The sequence below is a fragment of the Gadus morhua genome, chromosome 17 (genome assembly GCF_902167405.1).
Source record: "Gadus morhua chromosome 17, gadMor3.0, whole genome shotgun sequence".
NCBI lineage: Eukaryota > Metazoa > Chordata > Actinopteri > Gadiformes > Gadidae > Gadus > Gadus morhua.
Genome location: NC_044064.1, coordinates 9,994,909 through 10,012,408, shown reverse-complemented (window position 1 = coordinate 10,012,408; position 17,500 = coordinate 9,994,909). Strand labels below are relative to the sequence as shown.

At 45.4% G+C, this 17,500-nt stretch overlaps 1 protein-coding gene and 1 long non-coding RNA gene across 3 annotated transcripts in view; one reads left to right on the top strand and one right to left on the bottom strand.

The window, feature by feature from the left end:
- dock11 (dedicator of cytokinesis 11) overlaps nt 1–17,500 on the bottom strand; it is a 77,003-nt gene that overhangs the window by 23,683 nt on the left and 35,820 nt on the right. Inside the window, exons 21-35 of one of the 2 annotated variants that reach the window (XM_030339147.1) lie at nt 17,469–17,500; nt 17,203–17,286; nt 16,883–16,972; nt 16,569–16,690; nt 16,044–16,113; nt 15,467–15,592; nt 14,538–14,609; nt 13,156–13,302; nt 12,742–12,825; nt 7,937–8,048; nt 6,672–6,710; nt 5,890–6,077; nt 1,358–1,471; nt 992–1,070; nt 214–302 (exon numbers count right to left, since the gene is read on the bottom strand). The exon at nt 17,469–17,500 is cut by the window's right edge and continues 93 nt beyond it. In XM_030339147.1, the coding sequence (XP_030195007.1) occupies nt 214–302; nt 992–1,070; nt 1,358–1,471; nt 5,890–6,077; nt 6,672–6,710; nt 7,937–8,048; nt 12,742–12,825; nt 13,156–13,302; nt 14,538–14,609; nt 15,467–15,592; nt 16,044–16,113; nt 16,569–16,690; nt 16,883–16,972; nt 17,203–17,286; nt 17,469–17,500 (1,448 nt within the window). The remainder of the gene's footprint in view (nt 1–213; nt 303–991; nt 1,071–1,357; nt 1,472–5,889; nt 6,078–6,671; nt 6,711–7,936; nt 8,049–12,741; nt 12,826–13,155; nt 13,303–14,537; nt 14,610–15,466; nt 15,593–16,043; nt 16,114–16,568; nt 16,691–16,882; nt 16,973–17,202; nt 17,287–17,468) is intronic. The other variant, XM_030339148.1, reaches the window with a different exon arrangement.
- On the top strand, nt 10,403–13,788 carry LOC115530016 (uncharacterized). Its single transcript, XR_003973681.1, has 2 exons — nt 10,403–10,649; nt 13,087–13,788. It is a non-coding gene; the product is annotated as an uncharacterized LOC115530016 (long non-coding RNA).

Below are 17,500 nucleotides of genomic sequence, written 5' to 3'. Positions count from 1 at the left end.
CCCGGTCACATGACCGGCACCAATTTCTTCTAGCGGAAACACTGGTGTGTGTGTGTGTGTAGTTTCTGGTGTGTGTGTGTATGTAGTTTCTGGTGTGGTGTTTGTGTGTGTGTGTGTGTGTGTGTGTGTGTGTGTGTGTGTGTGTGTGTGTGTGTGTGTGTGTGTGTGTGTGTGTGTGTGTGTGTGTGTGTGTGTGTGTGTGTGTGAGCTCACCTCTGTGCTGTCAGGGGTCCCGGGGTCCATGAACAGAGAGCCGCGAGAGTCCTCCCTCCTAACCAGTAGGCCGTTCTGAGCTAGTAAACCTGGACACACACACACACACACACACACACATAAAGGAGAAGGAGGAGACAGGAGGAGTCTTTTCAACTCGGGGACAGTCGAAGGTACTGCATTTGGTCTTTATTTGATGCACAATGCTAATGTGCTTGGCCATTGGGTTTGTGTTCCCCCCTTTACAATAAGAGATTTTCACCCGTTCAGCCATCCTCGCGAGCAAAGTTAACTGCCAGACTTCCCTTGTTGTACTTGTAATACCTGGTTGCCATCAATTCCATTCAAAAACATTGGTGGACACGCTGCAGTGATTGGATTGATTTGATTTAAATGCCGTGACGCGACTCAAGAGACACAACATTATGTTACAGGACCTACGGGATAAAGAAAAAAATAAATGAACGACGGGACTCGATAGTGGTATCGATAAGCCCAAACGTTAATGATTTTCGGGTTTTGAAAAAGTGGAACCGGGTCCTTGAAAGAACCGGGTTTGATCCCCATCCCTACACAATACATCTGCATTCATGAAGTGAAATAGGCTACATTTTAATGTCAGCTAAGCGAGAACAGAGACTGCTTGGCCCTTTGCTGCGACCCATATCCAGGGGCCCACACAAATGTCCTTTTTCTGGAGCCCTAATCTCCTGTTTACGCCCCTGTACCTACAGTGTGTATGGATCAGGGGGGCGGAGGCAGTGAGGCTCTCTCTCACCGTGGTCTCGGTCGATGGCCGTGCTGATTCTCCTGCTGTCCACCGACCCGGAGGAGGATATGAGGTCATCCCTGGAGCCCTAGAGGGACACACACACACACACACACACACACACACACACACACACACACGCACACACACACACACGCACACACACACACACGCACACACGCACACACGCACACACACACACACACACACACACACACACACACGCACACACACACACAAACACACACGAGTCAGGGGAGTCAAAACACGAATGCCAGGAGGAAAGGATTCTGAATATAATTTCCATTTGTGTTGAACCCATTTTTGGGACCGAGCTGGGTGGAGCTGGGTGAGTGGTTGTGCGTGTGCTCTCACGTTGAGTCCCGTCCCAGGGCTTGCGGTGAAGGTTGGTGCCGACAGCTGTTTGAGGTTCTGGTACAGCAGCTCCACGAGGGGAAGATACAGCAGGCAGATACGGGCCTGCTGGTTCTAGCCACCAAAAAACAGGAAAACCGTACTCAACATACATCTGTAAAGGCCATTTGATGAACTGCAGACGTACAGAAAGATACAGCCACGCAAACATTACACTGCCACATTACCTAAGGGGGATGTCCTTGATGGGCGCACCGATTTTTAAGGTCCCTGCCGTTCTCTGATGGGGACTTCTGATTGGTTGATTTGCAGAATCATACGTTGCAAAACGCTGCCGTTTTTAACAGAATCAATTCATAAGGTTCACGTGACGTCACTGTAGCTTTGAGCCGCCATCTTGACGAGCGATCCCACCCACTGACCCACTGATTTCAGGGGTAACAACAACTCCTACGACCACAATCAAACAATGAGGATGCACTCTTTTATTCTCTTTAGTGCAGGTAATGAAAGGTTCTGAAAGATGGCATATCCATGTAGCTTACTAATTAATAAAACGCATACAAAAAACGTTGACATATGACCCACTATGTTCTGCTCCATATACCCAATGTTTACATCTTCCCAGCCAAAGAGTATTGGTATTAATACGTCCTTCATTGTCCAAAATAATCCATAATAATTCAAATCGGGTTTTGTTGTGGGTGAAAAAAATGAATCTTGAAGAAAACTCGTCCTAAGCGTCCCCGGCGAAATTATCGTCTATGATTTGATGACTGATTTCAACGATCAATGATAGTAACCCACCACAAACTGTTCACAAGAAGTCACAAATATATAGTACTTAACTTTGCCCTTATCAGATAAAGAATATTGGTGGCCAAGTGCCTCGCTTTAGCGTCCTTCACCCATCCAGCCACAGCATATTTGTAGGCATCAGTGCTCTTGAAGGCTTTCAAGATATCTCCACTGTATGGGGAGGGGTTGTGGACTAAATAAATATATATGTCATGAAGATTGATTTGAGGCAAGCATACTAATGGACAAAAAAAATAATAGGGATAACAAATAAGGATCGGAGCCTAAAATCGATATATCTCTGTCTCTCTCTAACATTCAGATGAGCGGTGTGGGCGGCCATACTTGGCGAGATCGGTCGTGCAAATGGCGGCGTTCCAGAAAACGTGACGTACTTACGTACGTAGGAATATAATACCATAAGGTCGGGCACTATTGAGGATTTTGCATACCAAACTTGGCAATGATGCGTCCAAAAAGATTCAGCATATCAAATAAGGCAGGGAAGCAGAAAAGTAAGTGGGTAAGATTTATTGCAGTAGAATATTAACCAACTATGTAAGATAATAATAAAATAATAATAATAATAATAATATATTTAATTTGTAGAGCACTATACATTCAGAAATCTCAAAGTGCTACGGAGTTTAAGAGAGAGGAAAAAAAATAAAACGGGTTGTTTAAACATATAATGCATAAACAGTAAAAGGGAAATTAGCAAAAGGCTTTTTTAGAAAGATAAGTCCTACGTTTTTTTTTTAAAACAGCAGTAGACTGTGGGGCGTTCAAGATATAACCACAGTAGACCAAGTTTCTGTTCTAGTATAAACAGGGCGGGGTGTTCCCCTGCTATTACTGACAATGAGTCGGAGCTAACCCCTGTTGTCAAAGCGTTTCCAAACCTTTTGGAGACCAAAGTACTTCTGATCTACATATGCCTATTTCATTCGACAACTCTCAAGTGTTCACGTTAGGATTGGTGGTTTTTAGTGTTTTGGACCTTTTTCAATATTAAATATGAATATTACTGTATAAGAAACTGACTTCAATGATTGTTCCCTTACAGTACATGCGCACAGCATTCATATATGCACGACCGAAAGCGAAGTGAATAGTGGGGAATCGCGTGTCACGTGCGCTGAAAACAATATCCCGAGTTTGAGATCTGAATCATGGGATATAGCCCAATATCCCGAGATAGTGAACCAAGCACATGTACGTGTAGCATATACTAATACCCTATATTACTATATTACGTACTACTGATAACAATCGTGTGGCTTGCTTTGCAACCACAATAATAATAACACTTAATTACACATACATTTTTATACCACTTATGGAAGTCTCAGTTTTAAATCTAAATTAGTGGTGTGTACACAAACCTTGATCATTCAACCCGGTCTCACGAAAAGTCGTGACACTGTCACGTTATTTAATCTATTGAAACGTGATCAGGATCACGTATTTTCAAAATTTACGTGTTTTACAGCACAAATTTCAAACCCATGTATTTCAAGTCAATGATAACTAACAATATGACAGCTTTTGGCCACCCATTTCTACTTAAACTTGTCTGTGAACAATATGACAGCTTTAGGCCACCCGTTTCTACTTTCACCTTTGATTCTGAGAAATTGTGACAATTCACGGATATATTAAATGCAGGTGCGCTGTATGTCTTGATGTTTATTTTATCTAGCCATCTACTGTCTTGTTTTTGGTTATGTGAATGAAAGTCCGCGTCGACGCCTCGCAAGTCCAGTGTCGCGAGCGGACGTTGCCATGACATCTAGAAATCATATTGTATTTAATGGGTTGACACTAATATTGATGTGTTGGGCTTGATTATAACTCTTGAATAATATTGTTTGCACCACGGCCGGAAATTTGTGCTTTAAAACTCGAAAATTTTGAAAATACGTGATCCTGATCACGTTTCAATAGATTAAATAACGTGACAGTGTCACGACTTTTCGTGAGACCGGGTTGGATCATTGGTAAAAATGACAAATACAGTTTAAACTGTATTTTTGGTTTATTATTATTTGGTTTTACATTCCATTTCATCCTTAACTCTATGTACTCTGTGGAACTGATCGTTTGTTTAGTTTGTTCCACTAATGTAACCGCCATAATCGAGCTGAAACATCACCCAGCACCCAACCACGCTGGTTGTTGACAGAGTATGTCTCGCTGAGCTGTTGAGCTGGAAGTGGACAGTATGGCAACAGACAGCAGACAGACGGCAGACAGACGGCAGACAGACAGCAGCATTCAAAACCTATGTGCACAGTAATAAGGATTCAACTGTGCGTGCAGACATTGGCTAGCACGCACTTCCTTATCTCTCAGACGCCAAGTCACGACAAACAGTCTGATTATATGTATTTCTTGTCAAACACGTTTCTGCATTTGCATATTTCCCCTCAGGGGTTTGCATAACCGACTGGTTTAGTGCACATGACACACGTTAGTCCAACAACGATGGAGATAATGAAACAGTTGGGCCGACGCTACAACCGCTAGCCTGGGAGAGGAGAAAAGTACTGTTGACCGCCCTCCTTTGAGACCCGGGCAACAAGCAAATCCAGGAGACAGTATTTAACGAACTGGATGTTATATTTTCACTAAAAGAAAAATTAATTACTACACTTTTAGCAATTGTTGAGAAGAAAGAGTTTCTTTTGTCGCTCCGTGCTGCGTTGGAAATAAAAAATTAAATGAGAGGTTTGAGACTAACTGCACTACTCTGGCGATGTCAGGCTATATACGGGTGTCCTTGTAGGTCAATGTCCAATGATAGTCGGACCAAAAAGGGAAGCCATCTTGAATCAAGCGTCAAGAGGTTCCTACCTCCTTGTTTCTTCTCCATCTGGTCTGCATTTTGATATTCCTGCTTGGTAGCTGTATTATACCCCCCTTACCAGCCTGGCTTCAAGTTCAGTTCAGTTCAGTTGATTTTTGTCATTGTTACAGGATAACAACAAAATCTTGTTAGAGCAAAACCATGAATCTCCATGAATCAAACACCCATTACCTAACACATAATAGATCCCCATAAATAACCCAAGTTATGCGTAGTTGTCCAATCAGCGTCTCACGATGAACAACTCCCATCTGCATGATTGACAGATTATCTTGTTTATCGCCTGCCAAGAATTTTCTGAAAGGACGTGCCAAAATTCAACAATATTCCAAGAACGACAACCATCTTACACGTGAGATGTAGAACGAGGTAAACACCTCAATCTACGATGACTCAACAGCAACAAAGAAAGTGTACATAACAGGAATTCATTTCTATTTTCACCCAATCCTCATTCCAACACACAAACCTCAAACCTACCTTGTTTAGAACAAATCAAGTCCACACTAAGAGTCAACCCTTGGTTTCCTCCTCTAATGGTTGACCGGCTCTTCCCACAGACTCAGTCCATACCTCTCTGCATGGAGCTGTTTTCCTGGGGCTGACCCCTGACCTTTGAGCTCCCTAACACCATGTCCAAACACTGGAAGGCTGAAGTACAGGTGCTCAAGTTTCTGTATTGCGTTGATTAATTTGTATTTTTATTTTTATCTTATTCTGTGCTTTATTTAAGTTGATTACATTGTATGTGTTTAACGATGTGGTGTGAGTGGCTGGCTGCTGTTTTGTTTCGGTTGCCGTCCCTGTAGGGATGGGGGTGGTTCGGTGGGCGGGGGAACATCCATGGTTTGAAGGGGCTACTCACCTTGTAGATGGTGTAGCGGTCGTCGGCCGCGTGCTTGACCAGCAGGTTCTTGAGGGTTGCCACGGCGACCTGCCGCACCTCGGCGCTGTGCTGCTGCTGCAGGGCGCTCGCCACCTCGCGCAGCAGCAGGCCCACCAGGAAGTGGTTCCGGCAGTAGTCCTCGGTCAGGCTGCACTCCAGGTTCTGGTCTGGGGGGAGGGGGGGGGGGGGGGTCAAGGGTCAGAGGTCATAGGCCAGACAAGAGCGGGGTTTGTCCCTGTGGTTTCCAACGGGCCAGTCCGTTGGTCAATGAGCGGTGGCAAGAGTGGTGACGCAGGCCGAGTGGTCGACATCACATCCACACAGGTCTCCAGAGCGGCCGACCACAGCGTTGATTTAACATGCAGAGAAAACAATCGGGGAGGTTCGCCATTCGCCAGAGGAGTCCTCGTCTCGGAAGACGAAAGGGACCCACGGGCAGAGAGGGAGAAGATATCCTCGATGTGGAGGAAGTATGAAGGCCTGCCAAGCGAGAAGGAGGAGACGTGTGCTCCAGTGTGTGGACCCAACAGCCCACCCTCCCTGTGCACACACATCCTGGCAAGCCATCGCTGGGCTGTATGGAAGACTAGCCTAGCAGCATCGGTAGGCGCTAGCATTAGCATGGGCGCGGCGGGGATGCGTCGGTCGCAGCGTGGGGGGAGGAAGCCAGCGGAGGACGGAGGAAGGAGAGGGGAAAACAAGGCAAACAGGAGTCTGCTCGGCGGAGGCGGACCGGTGAACGTACGCTGCAGACCACCTACCTACTGTGCCAAACATCTCCGAGGCGTACGAAATTAAATCTGACCACAGGCAAACACAAAAAGAGAAGGAGGGGAGGAGGGGGGGTGGGGGGGGGGGTGAACAAAATTAAAGTAAATATGAACAGTCCATGCACGTGGAGCCTTTAGTGCGGGGGTGGTTTGATGGCGTGACTGTGGGGGTGGACAGGCCCTCGTGACAGAGGTGTTGAGGTAGGGGCCAAACAGGTTCAGCTCATTCAAACGACCATGGGTGTGTGGGTATGCCGGGGGCCATGGTGGACGTCGTGAGACACACCTGTGTTGGCCCATTACCATCACATCTCTGCCTGTTGAAGACCATAGTATGGGGCTGAGGGGTCGGTAGGTAAAGGGGTTCCTCTCTCCCAGACCAAAGGTTCTGGGTTCGAACCCCAATGCCTACCGGCATAACCTGAAGGCATCCTTGAGCGAGACGCCCAAACGATTGACCGTTCACTAATGAGGATGGAGATTTGGAAGGGAGGGGGGGAGGGGTACAGCCAAGACAAGTATGTGCAGCCTCACATCACATGACCTGGTTTTGGTGTGACTTTGGTGTTGATGTTGATGAAGGAGGGGAGATGGGGTGGAGGGGGCTGTAAGTTGGTATGGGTGTGGTGGTTTGTGCAGTTATTAGGTGCTTGGGAGCAATGGATCCGACCAATATTATCACACAAGATAAAAAAGTGTCCATTATTACAAGTGAATTCACCCCGCTGTGTGTAAGTTCTCCCCCCGCCTAAAGGGGGCTTCCTTCCTCTCTCCCACTGAAAGGGGGTACCTTATTTTGCTTTTGTGTACTCTGTGGCCAAGATGGGTATTATTGATGAACCAGGCTTAGAGTAAACCCTGTGAACACTTTGGGTGCTCTAGTTTGGTTCTACAGTGTGACAAACACTAAAAAAGTGATAAACATTCATGACCCCATTAGCATCTCTTAGGATGGCATGAATGTGACCTCATTAGAGATTTCTCATCACAAGTGTCCTCCAAGAAATGCTTTTCCCCTTAGAAGGGGAGGGGTTGAACAGACGCACACACACTCACAGGGAAGGGGTTGAACAGACGCACACACACTCACACACACACACACACACACATAAACACACACACACACACACAAACCAAGAAACACACACAGAGACCAGCATGCATACACACAAAAAATATCACACACACACACACGCACACGCACACGCACACGCACACACACACACACACACACACACACACACACACACACTCACCTTGCACCCTCTGCAGCTTGGTGCGTCCGAAGGCCATGGGCAGGTTAAGTGGTATGAAGTGCTCGTGGTTTCCAACCGTCATCAGGAAGTCAAACTTCATCTCCGTCAGCACCTGAGGGAGGGGGGGCAGTGACCAGTGGTTACTAGCATAGACATCCTATATCATAGACGGAGCATCGAACACTACTGCCTACTGCCGTTGACGAGACGCGGGCCGCCATCTTGGAGTGGTGATCCGCTCCGCTCAGTGCAATCCGTTTGGCTGGAGCAATGAACTGTCAGCGCATTTAATCAATCATACCTCACTGAATACCACTGATTTTCACGCGTTTTTTTTGTCATACGTGTAGCTATGATAAAGGACACATGGTTTGGCGTGTTTTATTATTCATAGTTGGCTTAACAGTAATAGAATATTTTTATATGCTAGAAGTGACCAGGCGTCCGAGATCAAAACTGGGAACATAAACCCAGAGAAGGGGAAAAAACGGTCAGCTATTTTTAAGTTGAAGAAACAATAAATGATTAGGCTATATAGTGGCAGACGCCAGGGAGGAGTGAGGGGAGTGGTAGGTCTGGCAACCTGCTGGCTCCACCCCCAAGCCATATATGGACTTCCTCCCTTTAACAAGGCAAGCCTGGGGATCGTTAAGCAGGGGTGCTTGGGCTTAAGAGGGCGAGCAAACAGTCGTGTAAGAATAGGAAGGCTAAGGGGAGAAAGGCTAGAGAAGCTAGGGCTAGCAAAGGACCGGCAGGATCTGTGTGATCGCCTGGCAGCGTGGAACGCCCTAAGGGAGAGAGATAGGTGGAAGGGGTTGGACGGACATTTGTACTGCGGCATATACTGTACTGACCCTTTTCCCACCCTGGTTTCGTTTACAAGGATAAATAAACCATTCGGCTTTGGACCTGCTCTCTGTGTTGTGTCATTTTATCTATCCGACTTGGTAGCGTGGAAACCCCACACCCACTGGCCCGCTACAATATATATCCTACATAAACAATGTATGAATACATTTGATATCTATATATCTTACCTTATAGATTGTATCTCTGACTGTTGCTGCAGCAGCAGTTTATTCTGTCTTGACACTTTGTAATGATGTTTTGTATTTACTTTTATTAACATTCTTTCCTTAAATTATTATAATGTTTACAGTGATTGTTTTATATGTATTTCTTATGCATGTTGCTTTGGTATAAAGCGTCTGCCAAATACTTAAACAACATATAAACACCTGAAAGTTTTTATATCAGCTAAAACCACCAATCTGTTTCACTGGATTCAGATAAAACCAAATTCTGTCTTACCCAACAATGTAAGTATTTGAATATTGTTACTTGGATGACTCCATTTAAATCATGGTTACAATTACACTGTTAAGAAAGTATTGTCTTATACTTTGCCTAAAATGAAATTCGTCATGATACAAATCGGCTGATTTGTATGAATGTTGAATGAATGTTTATTTGTGGATGGATCGATGGAATGGACTGGAGTTTGCTGGAGGGAATTGATACAGGCAAATGATCAGACCAGAATGAGTGAAATTTAAAATAAAAAAAAGGGGCCAGGGTAAATGCAGACTGACCATTCACAGTGTTTTAAAAATAAGACAATAAAATACAAAATAATTATCATGGAAAATAAATCTAACGCATAAGGCCTGATTATCATGAATTAGGAGTGAAATTCAAAATACAATAAAAAAGCAGTAATGCATGTAGTGTATGCAAGGCAGTATGAATGTAAAAAATATCAATATCTGTGTGGGATTAAAACCCTGAAAGAGGATTGTTTTGCATAACTTCTTTCTCGTGCTTCCTTTCTGAAGTTCAAGAGAGGCGAGTTCGGCAATGTGGTGCAGCCTAATCTCATGAAACACAGACACAACCAATGATAACAAGTCTGAATGGTGGTTGTCGATACGAAACTGTGTTCCCAAAGCAGAAATACATCCTCTGTTCCAATCTCCCCTCGGACTCTATGCTACTCCCTGGCTCCCCATCACCACTTCAAGATGGCGACTGCATTTCTCGCGTCCCAGCAGCCAATGCTGCGTCTATAGGATGTCTATGGTTACTACGTTTGGGAATCCCACGGTGCCTCACAATATGATACGCGATACATGGCCAGCGATATCGATAATGTCGCGGTTTGTTATCTTCCGTTCAAATTTCCTTCATTCATGTGTTCAGCGCCACCTCAAGGAGCGGGGAAATCTGTTCAGAGTACTTTATTTGAAGTAAAATATAAATATTTGGGGTGATATTTCCTGTCTAACTCTTCAGGAATACAGCAGAAAAAATATATCGATATTTGGCGCCAGCTTCCAAATTTGAGAACCTCGAAACTCTGGGGGCCGCCGTGGAGACTAGCTGGGTGCTGAGTCACGGGCCGAGGGCAGTGCCAGCAGCGAGCAACAGACGAGGTGTTTATCTGTGATCCTCACATCGTCGAGAAAACATGTTTCGACCTGTTTGAACTGAATGATCGGGACAGGTTTGAAGAAGGAGGAAGTGGAACTCTACCTTCACCCAGGGTCGAGCGTCTCTGTCCCCTCTCTTTGTTGTTTTTGCACATTCGAAAGAGAAAATATTCTGTTGTTTGGTTATCCCATTGAGATAAGGCATTCCTTGGTGGAACCAAAAGCCAGTTGAGAGACATACCCTGACCTGTCGACGGCTCAGCCCAGAGGCCACAGAGAAGGAAGTGGGTAGGATCTATTACAGTAGTATAGATACGAGCACACTATGGAAGATATAACCAGTATGGACAGTTTAGTGGTCTTAGTGTGGCAAAGATATTAATAGAATGATGGTTGGTGGATGGGACATTTATTTCCAGTTACGTTAGATGTATGGTGTCCACCTGCAGTGTGTTGAGCACTGCTGATTGTCCACTGTGTTTACTGAAGTGAGGTGAGTGAGAGTGTACTAGCATGACATAAGGTGGACTTTGTTTAGCAACGCATTCCGACTCACCACCAACCTTAAATAACTTTTATATTCCGACTGTTACTTTCGCTGCAGGAAACGATGTGATGTGTTAACATAATGTCCAAACATATGGTGCAAACATACGTTGTTATTTCCCCATTATATGTGTGTGTCTGTGTGTGTGTGTGTGTGTGTGTATGTGTATGGGTTAACCCGGGGTTCATGCAGGGTGATCCCAGTCTCTGGGGTGGGGCGTACTGAGTGATATGCTGTTCGATAAGGAGGAGCTTTGAGGGGATGTCATGGTGGTTGGTGCGGCCTCAATCCTTTCCCAAACCGTGGCTTTGTCAGTATATAATGGAGCGTTGATCACACACTCTTACTGTCCATATTCCCCGCCTTTAGTCGCAGGGATTGCTGCTTGTGTTTTTGCAATGTTCATATGTTCTATGCTAGTCTTCCACTGCCTCTTGGCTACTGCTAACTTTATTTATATTTGCTATGCTTGACACGTTTACTGAGACAACCTGTTGTTGGACATGTTTGAAAAAAGAATTCATTCGAAAAAGAAGGCGTTCTGTTGTTTGTTGATCCCATTGCAATATAGCACTGTTTGATGTTCAACAATGCTTTGAAATGCCATTCAGATTTCAATACGTTTCAAAACAACATGCCTGGCTAGGTCTGAGTGCCCTGCCCCAGACGGCGCCGTGCCCCTGATCTTATCTTTCACGTTGATTGCACAGGCAAAGGCGAACTTTACGGGCTGTAAACACGAGTCAACTGCCACCATAGGGTGTGAAGTTGCAGTCGTAACATATTTATTTGCGTCTTTGTTTAGTAACGCATTCCGACTCGCCACCAACCGTAGATGACACTTGGTGTAGTGTTTTAAAGCGTCTTAGAGTATCATATTAAGCGCTATATAAATTTCATTTATTATTATTATTAAGTTCAACTCGTGACCGTGTTAACTGGTGACCATTAGCCGAAATGCGTCGTTTGTACGTACGGGCCAGACACGTAGCTGTCCTTGCGAATGCCTCTTTGATTTGTCTTTCAATAAAATGTCAAAAACATTCCCATCTCATTCGTATTTGGAGTGTAATTGGAAGAAACTTGTCACGTAGAACAGTTTTAAGCCGAAATAAATGAAAAACGAATGCTTAAAATATGATACATTACGGGATTCGACTCATACCATCGTGGGGGGGAATATTAATAAGGTCGGATTTCATACCGTTGTACCGTAGACCCACATAGAAATTTTCCGCAAAAAAGTTATAAATTCTTCGTGAAAACACGAAAGGCAGCCAGATGAACTTGTGAACTTGCGTTCACAGTTGCTAGGGAAACCACCTACCGTCGCAGACCGTTGCAGCGCGTTGCAGCCAGTGTGAACTGCCCAGTTTTAGAACGTTGCAGCCCGTCTCGTTGCAAGGCGTGGCAAGGAGTTGCGAGTTGCAAGTCGTTGCAAGGTGAATCTTTGGTCTGAACTGGGCTTACATTACAACTGCTACTTTCGCTGCAGGAAACGGTGTGATGTGTTTGTGTCGACAGTAAAAGTTGCTTTCGTACAACATAAGTTGTGCGATGTCAACACATGATTGACATTGCACAACATATGTCCAAACATATGGTGCCAACATACAGTAGATATTTTGCACCATTGTGTGTTTGTGTGTGTGTGTGTGTGTGTGTGTGTGTGTGTGTGTGTGTGTGTGTGTGTGTGTGTGTGTGTGTGTGTGTGTGTGTGTGTGTGTGTGTGTGTGTGAGTGAGTGAGTGAGTGAGTGAGTGAGTGAGTGAGTGAGTGAGTGAGTGAGTGAGTGAGTGAGTGAGTGTGTGTGTGTGTGTATGTGTTTACCCTGGGATCATGCAGGGTGAAGCCACACATGTAGTCGTTGATCAGGCTGAAGGCAAAACCTCTGTTCATGAAGGAGAGGCACCTCTGGAGAGAGAGAGAGAGAGAGCGAGAGCGAGAGAGAAAGAGAGAGAGACCGGTTCAAAATTATTTTGGTGTGTTAAATGCCTGATGGCGTGTTAATAATGGTCCCAACAATAGGATTATAGCGGATTGTGACTGAGCAGAGGAGTGTCTGTGTGTGTGTGTGTGTGTGTGTGTGTGTGTGTGTGTGTGTGTGTGTGTGTGTGTGTGTTTGTGTGAATGCGTGCGTGTGTGCGTGTGTTTGTGCATTTATGTGTGTCCTAGGTTTGCTGGCCTCTGATCAGGTCTGGTGGGGCCGAGTCAGGGCTCAGGGCTCAGGGCTCAGGGTCAGACCTTGATGAAGACGGCCAGGCTTAGGTTGATGCAGCGGGCCTCCTCTTGGACCTCCACGTGGCGGATGGTGATGTGGGGCATGATGGACAGCAGCAGGGACTGCAGCGCCTGGTTGAAGCTGTCTGGAAACCGCTGGCTGCGCGGCATCTGAGGAACCCCCGAAACACACCGCCAAAACGTGAACCGAGATACCCTCCGGCCCCAAGGAGGGACGTCATCAGTGACAGTGAAATGATAAATACAGCGCTCCAGAATAGTGCACTCGGTCCTTGCTTTCAATTACCAAATGTTAACAGCCTTAATGAATCATCACCTGAGCATCGCCATGTGCACTTACACCCCAAACCCGCACCAACAAACCCAAAACACAGAAAACCACACCCACACACAAAGATAACGTGGTGTCCTTGCCAGGATCTGAACCAGCATGACGTGTTGTTAAAACAACATCTTGGGTAGAGATGACGTTCTTCTTTTTATAGGAGATATGTATTCATAGACATTCCAGTAAAAACAATGTCATGGCTTGTTATTTAATTCAAAATATTGTCGCTTTGTGCGACCCATCACACGTTCTCCATGGATGATTTGTGTAAATTTGTGTATGCTAAATACATTTTACGTTTCCACTGTTTTCCACAGCCATGGCCTTGTGTATAAAGGGGTTTCTGGCACTGCATTTGTATTTTCCTAATAATTACCCTTTGCATACGAGTTGTCCCACGAAAGGACTTTTGCAGCATTTAACGGTAAGACTCAAGTCAAAGGTGGGGAGCCCTTTATATAGTGGGTAAGAAAGCAGTGCTGGTGCCCAGGCCCGTCGTGAGAAGGCAAGCAAACCAAGCAATTGCTTGGGGCCCCGAGCTGGCCTGGGGCCCCAAGACAACGACTGGTTATGAATAAAATGCAACGACAAACTGATCTGCGATCGGCCTAGTCCTAGGACGGCAAATGTGTTGAGGGCGCCCTCTGGTGGCGCCCTTAATTAATGAATTTATATGAAACAAGAAAAAAAAAACATATTGACCAAACATGTTTCCAAATGGAACGGACAAGGGAGGGGACAGGCGATTAATTGATAGCGCTCATTGAAACTCTCACTGTAGTACGCACTCACTGCAGTCCCCCGTCCCCCCCCCCGGCTCGGAAGTCTACCTTGGGGCCCCCAAATTCCCTGAAAAGGCCCTTCTGGTGCCCTTCAATGGATTGATCCTGGTCGAACTCCGTTTGAATGTAACTTATGAGAAGAGGGGGGTGAATTTCCATTGCATGAGTTTCCTGTTCCTGGTGCTTATCCCCCCCGGCCGTGAGCAACAATCCAACAGGTCTCAGCCTGTAGGAGCGAGGTGTGAGCCAGAGGGAAGGGCAGCCCATCAACTCACCTTAATGCGGCTTCCCTGATGCAGGAACTGGGCCATGGATTTGGCCATGGTCTCAAAGAAGAACCAGGAGTACTGGAAGCAGAGAGGGAGACAGAGAGGGTGATCACCAGGGGCGCCTCACTAGGGCATATCGCTAGGGGCCCATTGCTATGGGCCAATCACTAGGGGCCCATTGCTATGGGCATATCGCTAGGGGCCCATCACTAGAGGTCCATCACTAGGGACCCAGTCGCTGTTGATAACAGCATTCTGGTCATTATTATCATTGTGAATCCACATACATTTAACAGGTCAGGAAGGAGGAACAGGATTTCAACTGTGGTGTAACAGGAAGAGCACTATTGAAATTTGTTACCCAATCAAGGGAAGGAGAACGCTGAGCAGTGTTGTGCAAGGGTTTCCTTCTCCCCTTACTTCCAGTTTTCCAAGCTACTTGAGCATTTATTTTATTTCAGATATTACTCTCATCAATAAGACAGTGAGGGAAATGACACCATGTCCTGGCCATTGTTGGTATCATAATTGAATAGGAAAGTAGTATTCATTCTATGTTTCTGTACCTTTTTCTTCTGATGTACCCCCACATCCCTATCAGCTTTCCTTGATTTCATTTTAAACGTACATCTTACTTCATAAATAAGCATCATTATTAATATTGCCATGGCCGAAAGGTGTTTAAAATGGAAGAAGTCTACACCCTAAGTGAAAATAGGTGTAGACTTATATCATGACTTAACTTTATTTTTATATTTGACTATTCAGCAAAAAATCAACACATAATCATATCTTTTTACAGGCAGAGCAAAGTAAAATCAGAAACTTGACACGTGCATGTATTCATCAACAGTCACTTTGATAACAATAATAGCGAGTGTAACAGCGACTCCTAGTGGTCGATGTTGGTCATTGAATTGAATCGAATGGAATACCTTGAGCAGCTTGTTGCTGGTGTTGACGTCGGCTGTCTGCCTGAGAATGGCGGTGACGGCAGTTGCCAGCACCTCATGCGTGGTGGGGGAGCTCACGGTTGTGGAGCAATTTGTCACAAACACATACTGGGTGGGAAAACAATACATGGCCGATGTTTGTTTTATATTTATTGTATTTTCAGCTTTCTTTGCCATTTAAGAGACAACCTTCCAAACCAGAGTTTATTGAGACAAAAGAGATCAAATGATTAAACCTTGGGTAGAATTGTATGTAGTGGCTAGGTTATTTGGAATCCCAACCTGTCTAACCTGCAGGCCTCCCAGAAAAATATGCCTCTACCTGCTCCTAATTGGGCTATGTATTCAGTGTCTAACCCCTACCTGCTCCGTAACGACCTGTGTAACTCCAACCTGCTTTTGTGAATATCAGAACTTTGAAATCAAATAAGACATGTGATAAGCAGGAAAAAGGAGAGCGAGATGGTGTGTGTGTGTTTGTGTGTGTGTTTGTGTGTTCGGTGTGTGTGTGTGTGTGTGTGTGTGCGCGTGTGTGTGTGTGTTTGTGTGTGCTTCTAACCTTGAGAAAGGAGCGCAGGTAGTGTTCCAGCCCTTCCTCCTGACACCTGGATACTATGTGTATGATAACCCTGAGGACAGACACACGCACGCGCGCACACACACACACACACACGCACACGCACACGCACACGCACACACACACACACACACACACAAAAACATACAATTAGAATTTTTTCTTTTTTTTTTCTGAATTTTTGGAAAAAATCTGTCCATCCCGACCTTTTGACCTTCTATGCTAACTGAACCCCGTGATGAGACCTGTGCCCGAAGCACTGTGACGCCTTCCATCGGACGCTAAAGAAAATCCTGGATTTTGACATCCAAAATAAACTAGCCCTTTTTGTGGAACTGAACTAAACAATAAATCCCGCTGCACCCTGGTTTTAATTGAACCAACAGGATTCTAGTTCCTTTTTGTTCCGCGCTTCAAATATGAGATGAAATTCGCAATCCCCATGTTTCAGGCCTTCTTAGACATTCCCACCCGAAAGACGTTTAGAGCGCTCCGGACGGCACTGACCGGAGGGAGTTGACCGCCACGTCGTGGGCTTCTTTGGTTGCCGTGGTGAGCACCTCGAACAGCTGCATCAGTATGATGGGCAGGAAGTTGACCATGACCTGGGTCTCCACCGCATGTAGGCACTGTAGAGACGGAGACAAGGGTTCCTTTAGCGGTAAACAGACTGCTTTTATATTGCGCTTTTAAAGCCATGAGCCACTCGAAGAGCTTTACATTATTGTCACCCATTCGTACACCTGTGGCGGTGTCAACCATGCGAGGAGAACCTAAACCAGATGTGAGCGAGGAGGTGGGCGGGAACCTCAGTGCCTCACCTTTAGGTACTTGATGAGCTCGGCTGGGTTCCCTTCAGGGCTGCTCCTCATCAGCTGGCAGTGCTGGAAGAACTTGTGGAGATGCAGGTCCTGCAGTTGAGAGAAAATACACATAGTATAGTTACCAAACAAGTTAAGATCCACATACTATAGTTACCAAACAAGTTGAGATACACATACTGTAGTTACCGTCACTTTAACAAGTGGTGATACATGTTGATGTTAATAAAGTATAAAGTATATAACTCTAACTCGGAGCTCCATCTAGGCGCGGTGTGGGGATTGGTGTGAATGTGAACGAGTGTTCTGGTTGTTCTTACCTGGGTGTATATCGTGGAGGCCAATCTCGTTCTCACTTTGAACAGCGGCTTTGCATTCTCCACCCACTTGATGTCCGGTTGGGACTATGTCGAAAAAAGCAGTTATTTTGTCGAGCTTGTTCTGTATATAAAGCAGCATTATATTTTTGATGACCACTAGGGGGCATAAATACTCTACTATGCTGAAAATAAATCATGAGAATCAATGAATGGCTTCTTGAACGTTTTTTCTAATGTTTTCTACTGTCATGTTAGGATTTCCCCACCTTCTTGGCGTCCTGGGCCCGGTCCGCCCCCA